Below are 22,827 nucleotides of genomic sequence, written 5' to 3' on the forward strand. Positions count from 1 at the left end.
CCCCACCATAGGAGGTAGGAGAGTGGGAGAGAGAAAAGAAAGGTGGGGTGAGGCAGAAATTACACCACTCCACCATTCTGACCTATCAGCTTCACTTCATTGGTAAGACATAAAGATGATCTGAGGTTTCTTCTATCTCTACATCCTATGGATAGCACACAGCTTGCTCCAAGATCAATAGTACTACTTCCTGACCCCCAAAGACACTAAAATCCAGTTCTAAATTTTAATCCTGCATTTCCACAAATCACTCAGGAGGGAGGGAAGATTGATCCAGGCCTCACTCTTCTTTCTTGCTGCTCCCCAATATAGAAGGCACTTTTCAAAGCTGGTCATACAAAGAGCTCTCTCTGCCTTGGTCCCCATCATCTTGCTGCTAGGATTCTGGGCAACCTAAGTTCCATTGGTATAATTCTTAATTAACAAAGCCTCACAAAAAATCTCTAAATAGCCGGGAATTGGCTAGGGAGGAAGAGAGAAAAAAAAACTGGAGTTGCCCCCAAAAGACCTTTCCCATACTTTCACAACACATCTTGCACAATTTTAGACCCCTTGGGTGTTGCCCTTACCTGGTATGGAAGCAGCATCCGTCAGGCTGCCTGGGTTTGGGAATTCCTTCCTGAGGTTCCTGTCTGTTTCCTAAGACTGCCTCCCACTGTCCTGGGTTCCACTCAGGCCTGGCCAGCTTCAGGATATCTCTTCCATGGGATCAGACAGACGGGTCTCAGACTCAGAACTGGTGTGGTCGCTCTCCATTTATCCCCAGATCGTGTGTACACAGAACAGGCATGAGCAGGCTCTCCCTTACATACCCGGGGCACTCCACTTCCTGGTTGTTCTCTTATAACTGAAAGTGGAAGTGTTCTGACAGGAAAGAAGTCGTCCCCAGCTAAGCCTTTAACTCCTGCCTAAGAGATTTCCAACTGATTTCTGTTTCAGTGTTATAAACTCAAACGAGCCTGCCTGTGTTTTACCACCTTAGACAAAACCCTGCCACCATCCCTCACCCCTCCAAGTTGGACACACCTAAGGTTTTCCAGTTAGAGTCACCTAGTATGACTGGTGTTTGAACAGAGGATAAAGAGCCTAGGAAAAGCAGACCTTTGACCATACTACTAGGAGCCGAGGGATAAAAGGCGGAATGCAGCTACCTGGGCCACGCCTGCCTTTGGAGTCCCAGAAGCTCCTCCAGTTCTCACAGCAGTCCAGTTTAAAGATTAGTGATTTAGGATTTAATGGGTAAAAACCCACTTAGAAGCTAAGTTTCTAAGTGGCCTCGCCCTATCTCCACCCCACCCCTCCCTCAACCCCTTACAATTAGCCTATCTTGTGGTGATCTCATTTGCATTCCTCTAATTGGGTTTACATGGGAATGAGAAAGCTTGGGGAAGAATAAGAAGTATTGATGAAGAACGGAAACTGCTTGGGGAAAAAGTGTTAATTTACTCTTTAATTTAATTTACCTCCCCTTTAGCCCTACCTCAGAAGAATTCAAGAATGTAAAACCATTTTTTCCACAGATTTTTTTTTTCAAAAATGAGTAGAGTTTATTATGGGATATTTTGCCTTTTGTTTTTTACTCAGATGTCCATTTAGCTAGCGTTTTACACCAGGGTTCTTAATTGAACTCCAAATGGTCTATGGATAGATGTAAGAGGTGGAGGTTGTAAATTTGGATGGGAAAAAAAGTCTTTATTTTCACTCATCTTTAACTGAAATTCATATTTTTCTTAAATTTTAATTTAAAAATCCCAGGATTCTAAGAAGGTATCCATAGACTTCATCAGACACCTCAAGGGATCCATGACACAAAAAAGATTAAAGACCTATGCTTTAGACAGTGCCATACTACCTTAAAATCAGATCTATCCAAAAAGGCTTTTGCTAAGTTCTCTGCATGATGGAGATTATCTAAACCAGTCTTTCCCTCTCAGAAATAACTGATTGGGAAAAAAAAAGTGGGGAAGATCAAGCTTAAGGAGTAATTCAACCTAATCTAGCCATCATCCTGACCTTTTGGCATCCACCTACTCAACCCCAAATAGCTCTTTCGATAGAGTGGAAGCCAAGAGAGTGGACTATGAAACAATGTGTTAATCGAAATGGACATATCAATTATTTTGGAGGTGTATTTTCTTGGCAATTGGTAAAATTTACTCTGGAATGCTAGAAAAAGCACTCAAGTAGGACTTGAGAGTCCCAAGTGTTCCCCACCTCTGATCCTTTTAAGCTATGTGACCCTAAACAAATATTTTCCTTCTCTTTACCTCCATTTGCTCATCTCTAAAAACCAGGTTGGATCAAATGTTTAAAGGTTCCTTTTAGTTCTGACATTTTGGGATGCTAGAATCCTAGTGCTAGAATATCCTGCAACTTCATACATTTGGTTCCTATTCAAGGATTAAGTGTTCTAATTTACGGGCCTACATTTTCTTAATTTTTTTTTAAAAAAAGATCTTTTAGAACCACAATATTGTTTTTTCTACATTTAGTATTGATCATATTCAGAAGAGAACCATGTCAGAGGAAGTTTCCCCCAATGTAGGACGCCTTCATGGAGGCTTTCATTTTTCTCCAGCCAGAGATCGGGGATTGAGTTGAAAGGTATCTCTGAAGTCACTGAGTCCATCTTCCTTTTACAGAGGGAAAACTAAAGCTTTGGAGAGTTTTGTTTAAGTGACTTGCCCAAGGTTACAAAGGGAGTAAGTGGCAGAGACAAGATTCAAACCCAAGTTCCCTGACTATAAAGCCAGAAATCTTTCACTGAATGACATATGTGTAAGCATTGGGACACATGGGTTTCAGAATGGACTGGTGGGAAATTCTAACACTTCTGAGAATTATACCCATCCTATATCTTCTCTTCCTCTTATAGTCATCTCCCCTCACCCCCATCCCAAAGGCTAATTCTTAGACTCATACATAAAATGTCAGTGCACCTTGAATATTGGAATTAGAAAGCATTTTAGAGATAGCATGGTATAGTAAGTAGGTGATGGACTAACTCTAGATGCAAATTTTTTAGCTATGTGACTATAAACAAGTCACTTAACCTTACAACCCCTCAGCTCCCTCATCTGTAAAGTTAAGCTAATACCTCCTGGGTTGTGAAGAACACTGTTCATAAATCTTAGCTGTAAAAATGAGATTCAGCAGAAATACAAGCTAACTGCTCATTTTACAGAGTACCCCTCCTCAGAGGGAAAGTGACTTGTTGCCTCTACTCAAAAAAAAAAAATCCAAACTATTACCAGTTACTGGCAGAGTCAGAACTAGAACCCAGATGTTCAGACTTCTAGACTTCAGTCTTGCCGAACACTAACCCTGAAGCTTTCTAGCCCTGAGAAAAGGCTATAGATACACATACACACCTGTCAGGCTAGGAGGGAGATTTTATTGCAACTTACCTTGAAGGAATACTTCTTTCCTGAGTTTAGGAAATATGCCCCCAGAAAGCTTGCTGTACAGTTCTAAGGAATATATTCAAGACTAGCTCTCTTCGACACAACTGTACCTGGAGCTCACTCACATTGCCCTAAGAGTGGCCAACAAGGCACCTCAGTAATCTTTGTACCTGATTGCAACAGGTTCAAAGGTAGAAGTTACCTGTTCAAATAGCAATGGTACACTTCAGTGAGGGAGAAGTGCAAAAATTGGCAAAAGGATAAAAAGGGAGATTGTTATGCAATTACTTTCCAAAATTATGTTTTCTTAAAAAGAGTTACAGCTCTGAAAGCTAACATGTAACAGAGGAAAGCTCTTCTAAAGCCAAACTATACCTTTGAGTATATTTTTTAAATTTCTTTAGTGGAATCCTTAAGGTTTGATAAACATAAGTGCACTGTGGGGAAGAGGAAACATCCTTTTTAAATCTGGAAAAAGCAACAGAATGTGAGAGTCTATGAGGTACCAAAATAAAAATGACAAATGAGAGCCTTAAGAGCTGAATTTGAGTCCTGACTCTTCTCTTTAGCAGCAGGCCCTTAGGCAAGTCAGTCATCCCACCTCTGAGACTCTAGCTTCCTTTCTTGAAAATGGATAAAAATAGTTTGCAATGCCTTAACCAGTTGTTAGGGGGAAAAATGCTTTGGGAACTGTAGAGTGCTAAATAAATGCGAGCTGATTTAATTATGGTGACAAAGCTAAATCACAGATTTAGTGCTGGAAGGGACCTTAGAGAGCATCTAGTTGGACTCCCCCCCTCCCTTTTTTGGCTAACAGATGAGGAAACAGACCCAGAGGAGTTAAATAACTTGCCCTGGGTGATTTGGCTAGTAATTTCGGAAGCAGGATCTGAATCCAGATCTTCTTGACAGTCAAGCATTCTATCCACTACTGATGCAATTAATCTGACCGTACATAAAAAAAGATATATTTTTCATTCTTGTTAAACCTCTGGGACAACTGTAATATCCTTTTACCCCCTTGTACCTTATAACAAAGCATGGTTAAAGCTAACCAAACTATGTCAGACTGTTCCTCTAGCATACAAATTAAAGATAAGCATATGACTTAGATAGTAGTGTCACCCTTCTAAAATGAAGCTGTGACCCTCTTGGAACTAGGTTGGTGACTGTCAGTGTGAGAAGGTGACTTAGCTGCTGATTCCTAACTCCCCTTCCCCACCATTCTCATTTTGTAGATGTGGAAATTGAGGCCCCAAAGAAGGAATGTAATTTTCCCAGCTCCCATTTCCATGCTTCTGTACAGGTTATCCCCTGCCCACAGGCTTGCAAGTGATGTCTTCACTTCCACTTTTTAGAATCTCTTTTGTTGTTTAGTCATTTCTGATATGCCTGCCTCTTTGTGACCTTATTTAGGGTTTTCTTGGCAAAGATCCTAGAATGGTTTGCCATTTCCTTCTCCAGTTCATTTTACAGATGGGGAAACTGAGACAGACAGGGTTAAATGATTTGTTCAGTGTAACACAGCTAGTAGGTGTCTGAAGCCTGATTTGAACTCTTTTTTTTTTAATTCCAGGCCCAGAGCTCTATCTACTGTACCACCTAGATGCCCTTAGAATTTCTGGTTTCCATCAAAACTCAGTTCAAAGTCAACCTTTTAATAAAGGCTTCTCATTCTGATCCTTCCATGTTCCCATTACCTTAGCCCTATGCCTTTCTGCTATACTATAAAATAAAAACCTTCATCTCCATAGATAAACATCATGTAGAGAAAAGAGAATTCCATCCATTTAGTGGAGGCCTCTAGATAGCCCTGCTGAGTCTAACAGCCATATTCTGCTGCTAGATATAGAGGATTCCATTTCAATGTATAGCCTAAACAGGCTCTATGGACTAACAAGGGACTTAATCAGTTCAATTGCTACAAGGTCATTGTCATACTACCAGCATAGGCTGAGCAGTGTACTATCTCCCCCATTTTTTAAAGCATCTAGTTCTTGTAAGCAAGCAACACGTATTTACTAAGTACTTACTAGGTGCCAAGCCCTGGGAATACAAATAAAAGTAAAAGGATAGTTCCTGCCCTCCAGGAGCTTATGTTCTAATGGGGAAAAACAATGCATAAAAGAAAGCTGAAAAGGAGGAAAGGTGAGGAGGGAGGTGTAGGTACCTGATACTGGGGCTGGAGACATGATAGAGAAAGTCTAGAGAGTCACTAGTAAAGCCTGGAAAGGAATAAAGATATGATTGGGCAGCACTTGGTACAGTTTTTGGCACATAGTTGGCATTTATTGTTTATTGATTAATTGGACATCCTCCTTAAAATGGAGGTGCTGGGAGGAACCAGCTTTTTAGAGGGAGAGGCCACAGAGGTGGAAGGGATTTTTGTCTTAGAATCCAATCTTATTATTCCCCAAAGAAATTTTTATCTGTACCTGGGGAATGTCACAATAAGACCTATGGGACAGTCATTGCTGTCATTAAGATTTTCATTAAGATTTTTCTCATTTTACAGAAGAGGAAACAGGCCAGAGAGGCTATGACTTATCTATCCAAAGTCACAAAACTGCTTGATGGTGGAGTCAGGACAAGAGTCAATCACAGTCTTGTCTCTCAGTTCAGTTCTGACTATGCTATGTAGCCTAAGATTTCTTATTGGCTTCTGGAAGAAGTCTTAAGGTTGTGAGCGGCAGAAGAAGTTTGGGATGGTATAGACAAGAGGTTCATGAATTTAATATTTTAATACATATTTTTCAATGTAATTAATTTATTTTGTAATCCTATTTACTTTATGCATGCAAAAATATTTTGAGGAGTCCATAGGCTTCACCAGACTGCCAAAAGAGTCCATGTCAGTTAGTCAGTTAGTAAACATTCATTGAGCACCCAGGCACTATACTAAGTGCTAGGGATACAAAGAAAGTCAAGAGACAGTCCCTACTCTCAAGGAACTTGTAGTCTAATTGGGAAGACAACATGAAAACAACTAAGTATAAACAAGCTATACACAGGATAAAATGGAGATAATCAATGGAGGGAAAGTATTAGAATTAATGGAGATGACCCCCAAATGGTTAAGAATCCCTAGTGTAGAAGAAATGCTAGGCTTGAAATCAGGAGATCTGGGCTCAAGTTCTGAATTGCCTGAGGTCATCTAATTCCTTAAACTTTTTGAATCCCAGTTTTCTTAGTCTGTCCAATAAAGACAATACTTGCATTGCCACCTTTTTCCTAAACCTTGAAGGAACAGTCACTTTCTAGTAGGTGTCAAATAAGTATTTATTGGGCAGTTTGTACATTTACCATATATTTCTGTTGAAACTCCTAAAAAGGAGCTCTTGTTTCTTCCTACTCAATTTAGCCACTTAGATCACATTGAACTCAGTGTTAGGAACGTTCATGCCACCTCCTGACATATCCTGGTTGGAGATAATCATGTCTTATTGGTCCAGAGTCTAGGGTTAAGCTGCCTAGATTCATACTAACTCTTTAAAGTTCTTCAATATAGTCTTAGTTTATGAAAGAGAAAACATTTCTAGGAAGTCACTTAGGCCCTGGAGTAGGGAATGCCCAATTGGATTTTATTAAATGCCAAATTGAGCAAAAAAAAAATCCTACAAGCCATAAAATAGAATTTCATATGAATCTGCTCTATGTGACCCCAGTTGAAGGGGTCCAGAGTTCTGTTATAAATTGTTGTCACCTAGAAAGGCACATCCACAGTGTGGGACTCAGGAGTGTCACAGGGTCTCCAGGGAAACTGAAAGGGAAATATTGAAGGCAGTACTCTGCATATGATACAATATGTATACCTGTCCACTGTTTCCTTACTCTTTCTCTGCCTCATAACAACTACAGGAGATCTTCCCCATGCAGTCATTTTACAGATGTTATAATTGCAAATTGTAAGATACTATACAGATGTGAGCTGCTAAATACTTCTCACATCAACATGATGCAAGAATCACAAGCATAAGCATTATGCCACTTCTGTTCTCTTCTAAATATTTTTTTTAAAATGCTTCAATGACTCTATTATCAGCTCCCTTCTACTTTCCAATTTTGTCCCCACTGGGGGAAAAAAATCCTTGCAACAAAAATGCATAGTAGTGCTCACTTCAGCAGCATTTAAACTAAAATCAGAAATCTAGAGAAGACTAGTATAGTCTCTACTCAAAGACCACATACAAATACATGAAGTCTTCAACATTTTCAGACATATAGACAATAGATTATATATTTTATTATATATAATGTGTCATATAACACAATATAATATATAATAAACTTATATTTATTATATATAATATACACTATATACATATTTATTATTTATAATATATATTATATACATAATACATAATATTATATGTCTAGGTCTATCTATCTCTATATCTGTATTTTTTCTCAATCAACAATCATGTATTAAGCAATTATGTTCTAGTCCAGGGGTTCTTAAACTTTTTGTGTCATGGACACAATTTTTTAAATGTATAAAATACATTAGAAAAGGAACCAATCATATTGAAATACAGTTATCGAAACACAAAAAAGTTGACAAACCCCATGTTAAGAACCCTGGTTCTGGGTTACAAAAACAAAAACTCACAATCCTTGCTTTCACAGAGCTTACAATCTATTTTGGAGAAAATATATATCTATATATATACATATATATATGCAGGTATGTACAAAACAATTGATTTTAAGAAGAAACTAGGGGCTAGGGGTAGAAAGTATCAGGGAAGTTTTCATGTAGAAGGTGGCATCTGAACTAAATCTTAAAGAAAATAAGGATTTCTAAGAGGCAAAGGGAAGGAAGGAGTGCATTCTAGGCAAGAGGGACACAGAGATAGCACATAGAGGACTATGTATGAGGTACAGCAGACATAAAGGGGAATAAAGTGTAATAAGCTTGGAAAGATATGTTGGGACCAGGTTATGAATGGCTTTCAATGACCAACAGAGAAGAGTTTATATTCAAGCCTAAAGGCAGTCTGGAGTCTGGAATGTACTGAGCAGAGTAACATTGTCAGTAAGTTGGATAGCTATATGGAAGATGCATGTAGCTTGGTGATAGAAGGTACCCCCAGTACAAAAATATATCCTCTGATCATTAGAGATTTATTTGAAATAAGAAGGAAGAGGAAGAGCAGGAAGTAGGTAGTAAAGACGAAGGAAGAAAATTTCAATTTCATAATTCTGCCTTGGTTCTTTCTAGCAACTAAAGTATCACTTAAAATGTTTTCCATGTTAGGAAAGCCTACGTGTCACCTTAGTAGCACAGACTCTTATGATCCTTTCAGTTCTGCGGCCCTCATCTCCCCAGGAGACCATAAATACAGAAGAGGTACAGGTCAGCTGGCCAGCCATCAGGGGAGGATTACATGCCTGCCTCCTTTTTAAATCTTTATCATTTTTATCTTTGAATTCCCCTTGGGACTCTCTTAAACCTATTCACCGGAATATCAGGGCCTCCTGCCAAAATATATATTTAAATAAACATTTACAATTAATACACTAAAGAAACTTGCAAGTCATCCTCAGTTAGCATTGGCATAAAGTTTCTTTGGAACCTTAATGTTGCTGTGTAATCGGCAGCAGAGAAGTAGTGTTCCAAGTCTGTATTTTAAAAGGCCCACAAGACGATGTACACAAGAAGGAATACAGGGCCAAAAAAAAAAAAGTACAAACAGTGACTGAAAAGGAACCAGACTTTTGTTGCCTCCTGTTGCTGTTAGATAAGAAAAATGATTAATATACCAGTAAATATATTTTCAGGGAATGTACTTGAAAGGAGAAAGGTGTGATTTCTCCTCTCTCTTCATTAGGACAGAGCTGGAGCATCTTTTCATTCAATCATCCTTTCTTTACAGAGAAATACAAATCAAAACCATATGAAGTTTCAACTTACATCCAGCAAATTGGCAGAGATAACAAAAAATGGGAATAGTCAATATTGGAGAGGTCATGTACACTATTGGTGAAGCTATAAATCACTATAATCATTCTGGAAAGTAATCTGGAATTATACAAATAAAGTGGCTAAAATGTCCATATCCCAGAGCTTCCATCAGTAGGCCCAAAAGTGCTTCTTTTTTTTCTTAATAATGTTTTTTCCAATTACATGTAAAGATATTTTTCAATATTCACTTTTATAAGATTTTGAGTTCTAAATTTTCTTCTCTTCCCCCATCCCCAAAATGGCAAGCAATCTGATATAAACTATACATGTACGATCATATTAAACGTATTTCCACATTAGTCATATTGTGAAAGAAGAATAAGAACAAAAGGGAAAAACCATAAAAAAGAAAAACAAAGAGAAAATAATATGCTTCAATTTGCATTCAGATTTCATAGTTCTTTCTCTGGATATTGGATAGCATATTCCATCTTGAGTTCCCCCCAAAGTGCTTCTGACATGACATGACACTAGCTGCTTTTCCTCATGTCTTTGCATAGGCTTTCTACCATGCTTGGATGCACTACTGGTTCTCAGAATTCCAATTCTTAGTTTCAGTCAAAGCTCAGTTCAAATACTATCTTCTACATGAGGCCTTTCCTGCCATCCCACCCATGATGGTGCCTCTCCCTGAAGTTTCTATATTTCCATGTTTTCTAGCTTGAAAAAAATATATAAGCTCCTTGAGGAAAAGAAAAGGAAATTTTTATTTTTGTACCTCCAGTGCCTTGTGCAAAATAGGTACTCAATAAATGCTTGTTGCTTGATTTGTGACTTTTTCCTGTATGCTAGTACCATGAGCTACTAATCCATATATTAGGATGGTAAGGGATCAGTAGAGATTCTCATATTTTTGTTTTCATTTTTAAAAAAATTTTTTTTATTTAATATATTTCGTTTTCAGCATTGATTTTCACAAAAGTTTGAATTACAAATTTTCTCCCCATTTCTACCCTCCCCCCCACTCCAAGATGGCGTATATTCTGGTTGCCCTGTTCCCCAGTCAGCCCTCCCTTCTGTCACCCTACTCCCCTCCCATCCCCTTTTCCCTTCCTTTCTTGGAGGGCAAGATAAATTTCTAGGCCCCATTGCCTGTGTATCTTATTTTCTAGTTACATGCAAAAACTTTTTTTTTTGTTTTTGAACATCTGTTTTTAAAACTTTGAGTTCCAAATTCTCTCCCCTCTTCCCTTCCCACCCACCCTCCCTAAGAAGTCAAGCAATTCAACATAGGCCACACGTGTATCATTATGTATGACCCTTCCACAATACTCATGTTGTGAAAGACTAACTATATTTTGCTTCTTCCTAACCTATTACCCTTTATTGAATTTTCTCCCTTGACCCTGTCCCTTTTTGAAAGTGTTTGTTTTTGATTACCTCCACCCCCATCTTCCCTCCCTTCTATCATCCCCCCCTTTTTTTATCTTCTTCCTCCTTTTTTCCTGTGGGGTAAGATACCCAAATGAGTATGTATGGTATTCTCTCCTCAGGTCAAATCTGATGAGAGCAAGATTCAGTCATTCCCCCTCACCTGCCTTCTCTTCTCTTCCTACAGAACTACTTTTTCTTGCCACTTTTATGCGAGATAATTTACCCCATTCTATCTCTCCCTATCTCCCTCTCTCAATATATTCCTCTCTCATCCCTTAATTTGATTTATTTCTTTTAGATATCTTCCCTTCATCTTCAACTTACCCTGTGCCCGCTCTCTCTCTCTCTATATATAAATACACATACATATTTACATACATACACACATATACATATACATATATATATATATATATATATGTATATATATATATATATATATATATGTATATGCATGTTCCCTTCAACTACCCTAATACTGAGGTCTCATGAATCAAACACATCATCTTTCCATGTAGGAATGTAAACAAAACAGTTCAACTTTAGTAAGTCCCTTGCGATTTCTTTTTCTCATTCTTTTTCTTTATCACCTTTTCATGCTTCTCTTGATTCTTGTGTATGAAAGTCAAATTTTCTATTTAGCTCTGGTTTTTTTACTGAGAAAGCTTGAAAGTCCTCTATTTTATTGAAAATCTGTATTTTGCCTTGGAGCATGATACTCAGTTTTGCTGGGTAGATGATTCTTGGTTTTAATCCTAGCTCCATTGACCTCCGGAATATCGTATTGCAAGCCCTTTGATCTCTTAATGTAGAAGCTGCTAGATCTTGGATTATTCTGATTGTGTTTCCACAATACTCAAATTGTTTCTTTCTGGCTGCTTGCAATATTTTCTCCTTGATCTGGGAGCTCTGGAATTTGGTGACAATATTCCTAGGAGATTTCTTTTGGGGATCTATTTGAGGAGGTGATCAGTGGATTCTTTCAATTTCTATTTTGACCTGTGGCTCTAGAATATCAGGGCAGTTCTCCTTGATAATTTCTTGAAAGATGATATCTAGGCTCTTTTTTTAATCATGGCTTTCAGGTAGTCCAATAATTTTTAAATTATCTCTCCTGGATCTATTTTCCAGGTCAGTGGTTTTTCCAATGAGATATTTGACATTGTCTTCCATTTTTTCATTCCTTTGGTTCTGTTTTAGAATATCTTGATTTCTCATCAAGTCATTAGCTTCTACTTGCTTCAATCTAATTTTTAAGGTAGTATTTTCTTCATTGGTCTTTTGGACCTCCTTTTCCAAGGCATTCTTCTCTTCATTGGCTATTTGGAGCTCGTTTGCCATTTGAGTTAGTCTATTTTTTAAGGTGTTGTTTTCTTCAGTATATTTTTCAGTATTTTTTGGGGTCTCCTTTAGCAAGTCATTGACTTGTTTTTCATGGTTTTCTCACATCCTTCTCATTTCTCTTCCCAATTTTTCCTCTACTTCTCTAACTTGCTTTACCAAATCCTTTTTGAGCTCTTCCATGGCCTGAGACCAGTTCATGTTTTTCTTGGAGGCTTTTGTTGTACGCTCTTTGACTTTGTTGACTTCTTCTGGCTGTATGTTTTGGTCTTCTTTGTCACCAAAGAAAGATTCCAAAGTCTGAGAGCGTTTTCACTGCCTGGTCGTGTTCCCAGCCAACTTACTTGACCCTTGAGTTTTTCAGTGGGGTATGACTGCTTGTAGAGTAAAGAGTTCTATGTTCCAAGCTTGGTGGGGGGAGGGGGAGATGTGCCAGCTCAGCCACACCAGCACTCCTCCTTCCCCAAGAACCCCCCACCCGGACTGGACTTAGATCTTCAGGAGGCTCTTCACTCCTGCTCTGATCTGCCACTTAATTCCTCCCACCAGGTGGGCTTGGGGCCAGAAGCAACTGCAGCTGTCGTTCTGTAGCTGCCCCACCTCTGCTGCACCCAGGGTGGTGGCCGCACCACTAACTCCTTCTTTCACTCTGTCCCCAGCAGTTTTTCCCACTAACCTTCTCTGTTGTCTTTGGTGTTTGTGGGTTGAGAAGTCTGGTAACTGCTGCAGCTCACTGATTCAGGGCGCTAGGGCCTGCTCCATCCAGCTCCTGGTCTGGTTGGTCCGCGCTCTGCTCTGCTCCGTTCCCAGCTCTGTGCGCGAAAGACCTCACCCAGCAACCATTCAGGCTGTCCTGGGCTGGAGCCCTTCTTCCTTCTGCTATTTTGTGGGTTCTGCAGTTCTAGAATTGGTTCAGAGCCATTTTTTATAGGTTTTTAGAGGGACTTGGCGGGGAGCTCACACTAGTCCCTGCTTTCCAGCTGCCATCTTGGCTCTGCCCCTCTATCCCGTTTTCATTGACTTTATTGCCAAGAGAGATCAATGGCAAATTTTCCTTTCTAATCAAATCTGTGCTCAGAAGGAGGTACACATCACATTCTATATGCCCAAATGTGAATTTACCCAGGTTTCTGAATATTTCAGTATTGCAGTGCTCAGCTAGCACCAGAATTTAGGGATGGGGGAGAAGCACATTGAAGAAAATTTGAAATGGAATCAAGAAAAACCAGGATGCTAGGGCTCAACATCTATTTTCAAGAACAGTTATAGTCAATGTCATAGGTAAGCATCAAGCCAAGTCTCAACGTGTCAACCAATGGGAACATCCAGAAAAGACATGAAATGCAGATTTCCATCACTTTATTTCTGACTGCTCATATCTGTGCAATAACACTACATAAGAAAGTACAGGAAGGGTGCAATGACTTTAAAAGTGTTCTGTTGAGTCTCCTACCCGCTTGCCAAAAGCTAGGATGCTTCAGGCTCTTGTATAATTCTGAGCAGAGGCATTTTTGAGCTTTAAAGCATTCTACAAACTGGAAAATGCAGCATGATACTGAGGTGGAAGAAGTCTGTGTTTGTGTTTTTTAATAATATTAAAAAATTTTAAATTAAAAAAAAAGTGTGTAGGGAAGATAGGGAAGAGTTGGGATTAAAAGTTATTCCATGCATACTTAGCAATTTTCATAATTTGGTTGCTATCCACGCTAAGTGGAATTAGGGGCCACAAATTGTGTCTACATTGACCTTTCATCTCTGCCATGTGGAAAGTACTGCTGAAGTTTAGCCCTTCACCTATGCACAAAAGAAATGGGATGAGGCTCCATGTGCCCTCTTGTACTGGGCTGTAATTGGAATTAGCCCCTACCTTTTGTCAATTAACATAGCTAATAAAGGGCCAATGTGAGATTTCACTAGGGTAATGAAGCTTCACATGAACTTTGAAGGGCCAAAGTTCCAACGTCATCATCTTTGAAGACCTAGAGGTTAGTGTTCTCCCAGGAAATATGAAGCCAATATGGTAGATTGCAAACTAAGGTGAGATAGTGACTTAAGCTGCCCTTCTCCTTCCTTAGGAAAGGAAGGGCAAGGGAATAAACATATGCATAGCACCTACTACATACCAGGCACTGTGCTAAGTGATTTTTACAAAACATTATCTCATTTGACCCACACAATAACCCTTCAAGGTGGGTGCTATTACTATCATCATTTTCCAGGGGAGGAAGCTGAGGCGAACAGAAGTTAAATGACTTGCCCAGGTTTCCACAGTTAATAAGTGGTTGAGGCTGGATTGAAACTCAAATATTCCCGACTCCAAGATAAGTGCTCTATCTATCCCTTATGCCACCAGCTGAAAACCTCACATCTGTTAGGACGGCCTTCCTCTTTTGAGACCACTTCATTCAGCAGAAGGTGGAGGAGACTCATAGAGAGTTCCTGTTGTGGAACAAAGCTCTCGAGATCTGCCTTATCAGTCATCTATCTGTTTTGGGATAGGCTAACTATACTTGGACTATGACATGCATCCTTTTAAAAGATTCTATGTTCCCGTTGCTCATAGAGGGACTAGGTTTGTCTGTAGTTTGTTACAGCTAGATATGAGGATTCCTTTCCTTAGCACAAAGCTGAAGTTGCACCTCTCTGACAGTGAATCCCTTTGCAGCCCAGCTCTGACATGTCTACTTCACTGACCACTGAATTGGTCATAATCCAACTTTGTTTTATGCAGGAAGGAAGCCTTGCCCAAGCACAACCATGTGTTTTGACAAGAACTTGGTTGCAAAGATTGCAAATAAAGCAGAGTGAGCTTTGTTTTCTGGGGCCTTTGAAAACTTGCTCCTTTATCAGCAGGTGGCTCCAAAGAGCACTTTGTGGAGTCTTAGATGCAAGATTTAAAGGTTATGGGGAATGTTTGCAAATTTTAACCTCTTTGGAGCTGGCCACAGCCATGAGTAATCCTATAATGAGTGCCATGGTAATCACATGAGGTTTGAGGGTGCATGACAAGGTTAAATGTTGCTTTAAAGAGATGGGCAAATGTAAGAGAGAACTCAGTGAGAAAGTATATTTAGAAGTGCTTTTCCTCCAATGACTATATTTTCTAGTAAAAATTCAATGGAGACTCACTAAACTGTAATCATTCAGGTGCACTTTGAGACCATGCAATCTTTATCACTTGTGATAATGAAGGCAGAAATATGTTCTTGCAGGTTAAGACAACATTCACATGGAGGGGACATATTGCTCTTTGTGTAAAAAAGGAGATTTTGCTTTCTGACTGTAAATGTATCTTTGTCCAGAGCCCAGTTGGGATGGAGGTCTCCACTTTAAATGGTTAAAGCCACTTGATTGTACATATTCGAAAACCAGTCACCCTCTTTAATAGTCAAGCTTCCAGAAAGCAATGTTAGAAGCCTGACGTTGGTTTCAAATTCAAGTGCCCTTCCTGCTCAGCAAGAACTTTTGCTAAGTTGAAATACTTTTCTGCCTTTTCTATTTTGATAGTGTTTGGGATTTACAAAGTCTTTGTATCTATTTTCTCATTTTACCTTAGACTCTTTGAGCAGGTGGTATAAAAATTAACATTCCCATTTTTCAGGTGAGGAGATTGAGGCTCAGAGGAACGAAGCAGATTCCTGTGTGGGCTATCATTGGGTAAAGTGAGAGCAGGTGTGATAGAATGGAATCAACTGTAGATTTGAAGTGAGAAAATTGGCTTTTTAAATCTCAGCTTTGTTTCTTACTGTCTGTTGTCATTTCCCTTCCCTCTGGGCTTAAGCTTCCTCATTTGATGACCCAGATGACATCTAAGTTACCTTTAGACTCTCACATCCTCTTATCAGCCTGGGATTAAAGCTATTCCCTTTGCTTTCAATTAAGGGAAAAAACTTATTTGTGTTTCAAGTGTTTCAGGTCTCTTCAGTAAAAGAAGTCAGGAGAAAGGGCATTCTCTCTCATACTAAGGATTGTATCCAGAAGAGGGAAGTTCTAGGCCAGGGGTGGGGAACCTGCAGACTTGAGGCCACATGGGGCCTTCTAGGTCCTTGAGGGTGGCCTTCTTACTGAGTCCAAGTTTTACAGAACAAATCCTTTTATTAAGGAGATTTGTTCTGTGAAGTTTGGATTCAGTAAAAAGGGCCACACTTGAGGACTCAGAGGGCCACGTCTGGCATCCAGGACCCAGGTTTCCCACCCCTGTTCTAGGCTATCACAATATGACCACATGATTCCCCTTACTGAACCCAGTCCAAGAGGATGACAATGCATTCCCCACTTAAAAGCTAGCATTGCCTCCTAAAGGCCCATGGAGTGAGACACACATGAATTGTTAAGAGTGACAGCCTTAGTGGTGGGGAAGGTGGCTTAGGAGACTGTTAACCTTAAATGCCTGTGGTTATTAAATACCTATGAGATATCTCCTCTAGGATCTTTTGCTTTGCAGTTTAAAAGACAAAAAAGACCAAAAAAAAATAACCAAACAAGAGAATATTTGTGATTGGAGAAGTGTCAAAGTCACACTTCTTGCATTTAATCCAGGCAGACTAAGATTCCATAGCACTAAGAGAAAAGGGGGCCAACTCTGGTTTCAGAGGACCTGGGTTCAAATTCTACCTCCTATGCTTGCTACGTGTGACCTTAGTCAAGTCACTTGATCTCAATTTCCTCATCTATAATGTGAGAGTGTTGGATTCACCTGCATCTGAGGTTTTTTCCAATTCTAGTTCTATGATTCTATGAACTGCTAGACTCTGGATAAATTTAGTACTGAAAAGACCAACACCTTTAGAAAGCTCTTATGTGTTACAGAGTACCCAACATGGGTGGGGAATCTGTGGCCTCGAGGCCACATGTGGCCCTCTAGGTCTTCAAGTGTGGCCTTTTGACTGAGTCCAAGTTTTACAAGACAAATCCTTTTATTAAGAGAATTTGTTCTGTGAAGTTTGGATTCAGACAAAGGGCCGCACTTGAGGATCTGGAAGGCCACGTGTAGCCTCGAGGCTTCTGGTTCCCTATCTCTGTACCAAACTAAGACCACAGAATCTGAGCTAGAAGGGATCTTTGAGGACATATTGTTAAACATTATCCCAAGGCTGTTATCCCCCCTTTTGAATCTCCCTTGATCAGATCCAGTAACAGAGAACTCACTATCTCAACAAGGCATTATTACATAATTGATAGAGAATGTTGGATTGGGGAGACTAGAAGCACTGGGTTCAAATTCAACCTCTGATACTCATTATCCATGAGATTGTACACAAGTCACAATTCCTGAGGCCCAGTTTTTTCACCTGTAAAATGTAGATACCACATGTAGTACTTACCTTTCAGAGCTGTTAAGGCACCAATGCAGGATTGCATATAAGTGCTTTGTGAACTTTAAGGTGTCATGTAAATGTCAGTTATTCACAAGGCAATCCACTGGTAGGCAGCTCTATTTAAAAAAAAATCAGCGTGGAAGAAGCTGGGGGAAATTATGGTGATATATAAAAAAGACATCCACAAAAATCTATTTAAAAAATTTAACGTGGAAGAACTTCTCAGCAAAAATTCATTCTGCACATAGCAGGGATGAATATTTTGCTATACACCAGGGTAGGTAATGCTTTGAAAATATTCAGTATATAATATTAACATTAATAATAAATTTATATAGTACTTTAAAGTTTGTGATGTAATTTTCAACTATTATGTCTGATGTATGGGAAACAAGAAGCAAGCCAGTTTGGCTGCAAATGTAGAACGCCTAAAGAAGAATAGCCTCTAATCAGTCTTGAAAGATGTTGGGTTTAGAGTGTGAAGGGCTTTCAGTGACAAACATAAGATTTTGTATTTTATCTTAGAGGTAATTGGCAAAGGAGTTATTAAAACTTGCTCGGTTTTGTGTTATAGGAATATGAATGTGGCAGTTATGTGGATTAGAGGGAGAAAGATGAATTAGGAAGGTGTTACTATGTTGGTGTTCAGTCATTTCAGTCATGTCCACTCTTTGTGACCTCATTTGGGGTTTTCTTGGCAGAGAGACTAGAATCAGATGGCTTAGATTAGTTGTTTTTTCTTGGCTAAAAGGAAGGGTGGGGTTATAACAAATGTGAATGTAATGAAATATTATCATGCAGTTAATAATGATGACAATGAGGAATTTATGAAAACATGGAAAGGTTTGTATGAACTGACGAGGAACATGAACAGAAGCAAGATAGTAAAGACAGCGGCTACATAATTACAGATGAAAAGAAGCACGTTTAACTTTGAGCTATTGAAAGACCAATGAAGGTATTAGAGAGCCGAAAATAGATCCTACCTCTCCCCATCATGGCAGAGAGGCTGAGGACTTCAACTAGCAAGGGATACTGCCTATCTGTTCCGATACAGTTCCCGAATCAGATGGTTTTGTTTCATTGTTTTTCTTGGCTAAAAGGAAGGGTGGGGTTATAACAAATGTGATATAAAAACAAAAGGGATCCTGCAAACATTTGAACCACCATAGTTCTGAAGCAGAAAGAGGAAGAAGGAGAAAATAAAGATCAAGGAGATAGATGGTTACAAGAAAGCCCCGAAGTGATTCTGTTACAGAGGTCAATCAGTCATTAAGGACAGCCTCAGAGATTTATTTTTTTTACAGGAAATAAGAGTTGAAAGTCCTAAGAACAAAGCATGAAGCATTAGTAGATCTCAAAATTGTCCACCTACACTGTACACGAGGTAGCCCAGCTAGCTGTTAACACTGAACATGCAATAAAGCACTATAGTTACAAAACTACTTCTGAGAAAAGGTCAAACAATGCAGTACTGGCCAGTTACAGCAGCAGTGAGTAAAGATTTCCTAGAACAGGTGAGGGAAGGAGAGCTCACAGGAGAACATATAACCCCTCTTTTACAGCCACAGCCCACACTAAGCAACCTAACTGGATTTTCACCTTGGGCCTATTTAGATTTGTCTGAAGAGGTTCTTTCTCTAAGCCCAGAAGAAACGCCTGACTGAATTAAAGGGAGTGTTAATGATTAAGGCTCTTGAAGGAATTCTTGTTACTCAGGTGGCTGCTTCCCTGGCTTTCCCTGAGGGTCAGGGAGCTGCTTAAAGGGTTGAGATATATGGGTCCTAGAATTTTGCAGAAAATAATTAGAGCCTCAGATGACTTTGAGAAAACAAAGTAGACAGTAATGTGACGGACAAGACACAACTGCAGTGGTTTTCCAGCCTAGGTAATTAGAACCATAAGAGTGTCTTTATTCTCATCCCCCAAATGTGGGCTCCAATTACTTGCTTGTGCTGATTTTCAAATACTAAATACGTACTATCAGGATGGGGAAATACTCCAGATCAGTGCTGATTTACTTGCTTGGGTCCATACCGTTAGTGACAATTTATTCTTCCCAATTTCCAGTCCCCAACCTTTTTCTAGAAGACTGTACCACCTTTAGATTATTTTAGGGAAAGTTCCGATAATGAAATAGTTCTATTAATTAGTGAGAATTACTTAAAAGTTCACCTAGAGAACATTGTACACAGTAATGGTACTACTGTACAATAATCAAGTGTCAATAACTTATCCATTCTCAGCAATACAATGATCCAAGACACTTCCAAAGGCCTCATGATGAATAATGCTATCCACCTCCAGAGAATGAGTTGATGGAGTATGAATGCAGATCGAAGCACACTACTTTTCACTTTTTTTTTGGTATGTTTTTCCCCCTTTGGGTCTGTATCTTCTTTTACAACATGACTAAAATGGTTATATGTTTTGCATGATTGAACGTGTATAACCTATCTCAAATTGCTTACTATCTCAGGGAGGGGGAGATGAAAGAGAGAAGGAGAAATCTGGAACTCAAAATTAAAAAAAAATATTAAAAATTGTCTTTACATGCAATTGGAGAAAAAGAAAACATTATTTTAAAAAAGTTCTCCTGGTAATAATTACTGAATGGGTGCATTCATTCATTCAACCAGTATTTATTATGTGTTAGGAAATGGGACTATAGAGACAAAACCAAAAGTTTCCTTGCCCTCAAAGAGTTTACTGTTGGGGGAAACAACTTGCATGCATGTAAGTAAATGCAAAATGCAATCAATCCTCAATATTTGAGCATTTAACTTTCAGGACTTCTCATTCCTGCAATTTTTATTAGCAACCTCATTTTCACTTTCATGTTGTCATCCATGCACATTTGCAGCTATTTGCAATAAAGAAAAAAAATGAAAGGCTTGATCTGCCCAAGTTTGTGGAGTAGCTAGTATCCTACTAGGTGCTTCACTGTCTTGTTCATCCTCCCATTGTAAAGAGCTCCCCATGCATTTGTTGCATATTTTTATTGTTTGCCTTAAAAACTTCAATTTTGATGGATCGCCAGAAGCCTCTGGGTGTAAGAAGGAAGAGTGAGCAGAGACATGATGATTACCAGGTATTCTTCTTTTTACCCTTGTCCATCTGTCTGAGTGAAGCAAGAGGAAATGAACTTGAAGAGAAAAAAAGGAGAACATGAAGAAGGTCTGTACAGTGCTGAGGGGAATTCCAGAGGCCGACTGTAGAATTGGAGCTTCAATACCATCGTGCATTTAGAATGTGAGGTCCTTGAGCACAGAGATCCTGTTTTTCTGTTTCTTTGTATTTCCATTATTTAGCATAGTTTTTGGCATGTAGTAGGCGCTTAATAAATGCTTGTTGACTGACTGACATTAGCAGACTTTCCTGGAGTTATAGGCATGCCCCTAGAGAACTTCCACTTGCATTGTAAGTTATAGTTCATACTCTAATTTTATACAATCATCTCATTTGAGATAGGTAAGGGAGGTACCCTTATCTGCATTTGATATATGAATACACTCAGACTCAGAGAAATGAAGTATGTTGAGTGCTCTTTCTTAAATGCTCAGAGCTTCTTACTTCAGGAACAAAATTGTTACTGCTGACCCACTGTAAGCAAGACATATTCTTTGATTGGGTTAGGAATGGATTTACATTGAACTATTCCTTCTCTTTCGCTTGGATCCTCCTTGCGTCTAATAGCATGCATCTATGTGATGATGGACCAACATGAGCCAATAAACACATAACTTTTCAAAATATTTTTCACAGCCACAATCATTCCTGTTCCTCCCTGCCTGGGTCAGGGTGGGTACAGTGAGACTCTGGAGAGAAGCTGAAATGGTTTTATCATCCTCATTTTCCAGATCAAGAAACTGAAGGGAAGACAGTCTGAATGATCTGCTCTAGGTCATTCAGTGAAGGGGCCCTGTTAAGGTTAGGATTCAGGTTGTTCTGATTTTGACTCCAGCCTCTCTTCTCTGTGTTTTGTTAGAAGAGGCCCAAGGGGAAAGAAAGGTTCCAGTTAATTAGTGCCACTTAATTAAAAATTAGACACAATCCCTGGGGGATGGGTGGGACTCACTATCATTTAAGCTGCAGCTCCAAGTCCCGAGATGATCTAAGAGTTAAAGACAACCCATTGTTCTCAGGATCGTTCTGAACTGCCTGCCCAAGCTGGGTTTGTATGGGAGGATGTCCCATTGTCCTGTCTACCTAACCCTTATTTTTATGTTCTTTCCCAGCCTGTTGGTCATGTGTCTAGAGGATACTAAGCTCATTGTGGGTTTCCAAGCTCCTTGGAACATCTCAAATTCTTTTAGTGCCCAGAGGCTGGGTGCTGCCATCCAGATTGCCATGGAGAAGGTCAATTCTGACCCAGTTTACTTGGGTAACTATACCATGGAATTCACTTATGCCAACTCAGCCTGCAGTGCCAAAGAATCCCTTGATGCTTTTATCAAGCAGGTCCAGAAAGAAAGGATTTCTGCCCTCTTTGGACCAGTCTGCCCAGGAGCAGCAGAGGTGGAGTATGCAATGTTCATGAAATTTTTACTGTAATGTGTTTTTCTGGAAAGGGTGAACATCTCAATGGTGATATTAGCCAATCTGGTGATATTAACCAAGCTCAAAACTTCTGATAACCATTAATACAATTCCCCAATAAAAATACCTGGGCGGGTATTTTTATGAGTTTTGAATTGACCATTACAAATAATGTTATCTTCAGCATTTCTTTTCTTATGAGTCGTAAGTATTTTTTAGACATGATCTCTGCAGGAATTTATTTTGCTTGACTAGCATTTATATAAAGTATTATAGTACTTTAAAGTTTGCAAAGTGCTTTATAAACATTATCTCCTTTAATTCTTACAACAACTCTGCAAGGTAGGTGCTATTATTAATCTTCATTTTATATATGAGGAAACCGAGGCTGAGACAAATTAAGAGACTTATCTAGGGTCAAAGTGTCCAAGTGTCAGATTATAATTCAGGTCTTTCTAACTCTAGGTCCACCCCTCTATCCACTGCACCACCTAGCTGCCCCTGACAAGATATAGGGGAGGAGGTGGGACACAAAATGTTTGTTAATTGGAAAAAATAATCAAATCAGGTCCAGAGAAATAGTACTCATTGCTTGTTCTTCTACCTTCTGGTGTAAAGGTTGATCATGAAGAAAAACTAAGAAATATTTTATAAGAACATGTGGTGAGATCATAGAAGTTTAGCATGAGAATGCGTCTTAAAGGTCATTTTACAGACAAGAAAGCTGAGGCCCAGGGCAGGGAGGTGGCTTAACTAGGATTACACACATGGCAGGATGTAGAGCTGGGATCCAAAGCCAGGGACTCTGATTTCAAATCCAGTGTTGTCACCAGTCCATGTTCCCTATCCAATCGCTGGTAGTTCATTGGCTGATATCCTTTCCTCT

General features: G+C 39.3%; 2 protein-coding genes across 5 annotated transcripts in view; one reads left to right on the forward strand and one right to left on the reverse strand.

The window, feature by feature from the left end:
• ACSL5 (acyl-CoA synthetase long chain family member 5) overlaps positions 1 to 3,547 on the reverse strand; it is a 52,828-nt gene extending 49,281 nt beyond the window's left edge. For 2 of the 4 annotated variants that reach the window (XM_036734541.1, XM_036734538.1), the window contains exon 1: positions 3,408 to 3,547. The gene's annotated coding sequence lies outside the window, so the exon portion shown is untranslated. Of the gene's footprint in view, positions 1 to 569; positions 848 to 3,407 lie in introns of all 4 variants that reach the window. The other 2 variants (XM_036734540.1, XM_036734539.1) reach the window with 2 other exon arrangements.
• The window catches only part of LOC118829591 (guanylate cyclase 2G-like), a 91,407-nt gene continuing 69,721 nt past the window's right edge, over positions 1,142 to 22,827 (forward strand). Inside the window, 2 exon segments of the mRNA XM_036736549.1 lie at positions 1,142 to 1,239; positions 21,641 to 21,920. Of these exon segments, the coding sequence (XP_036592444.1) occupies positions 1,142 to 1,239; positions 21,641 to 21,920 (378 nt within the window).

Source organism: Trichosurus vulpecula, chromosome 8 (assembly GCF_011100635.1).
Source record: "Trichosurus vulpecula isolate mTriVul1 chromosome 8, mTriVul1.pri, whole genome shotgun sequence".
NCBI classification, from domain to species: Eukaryota; Metazoa; Chordata; class Mammalia; order Diprotodontia; family Phalangeridae; genus Trichosurus; species Trichosurus vulpecula.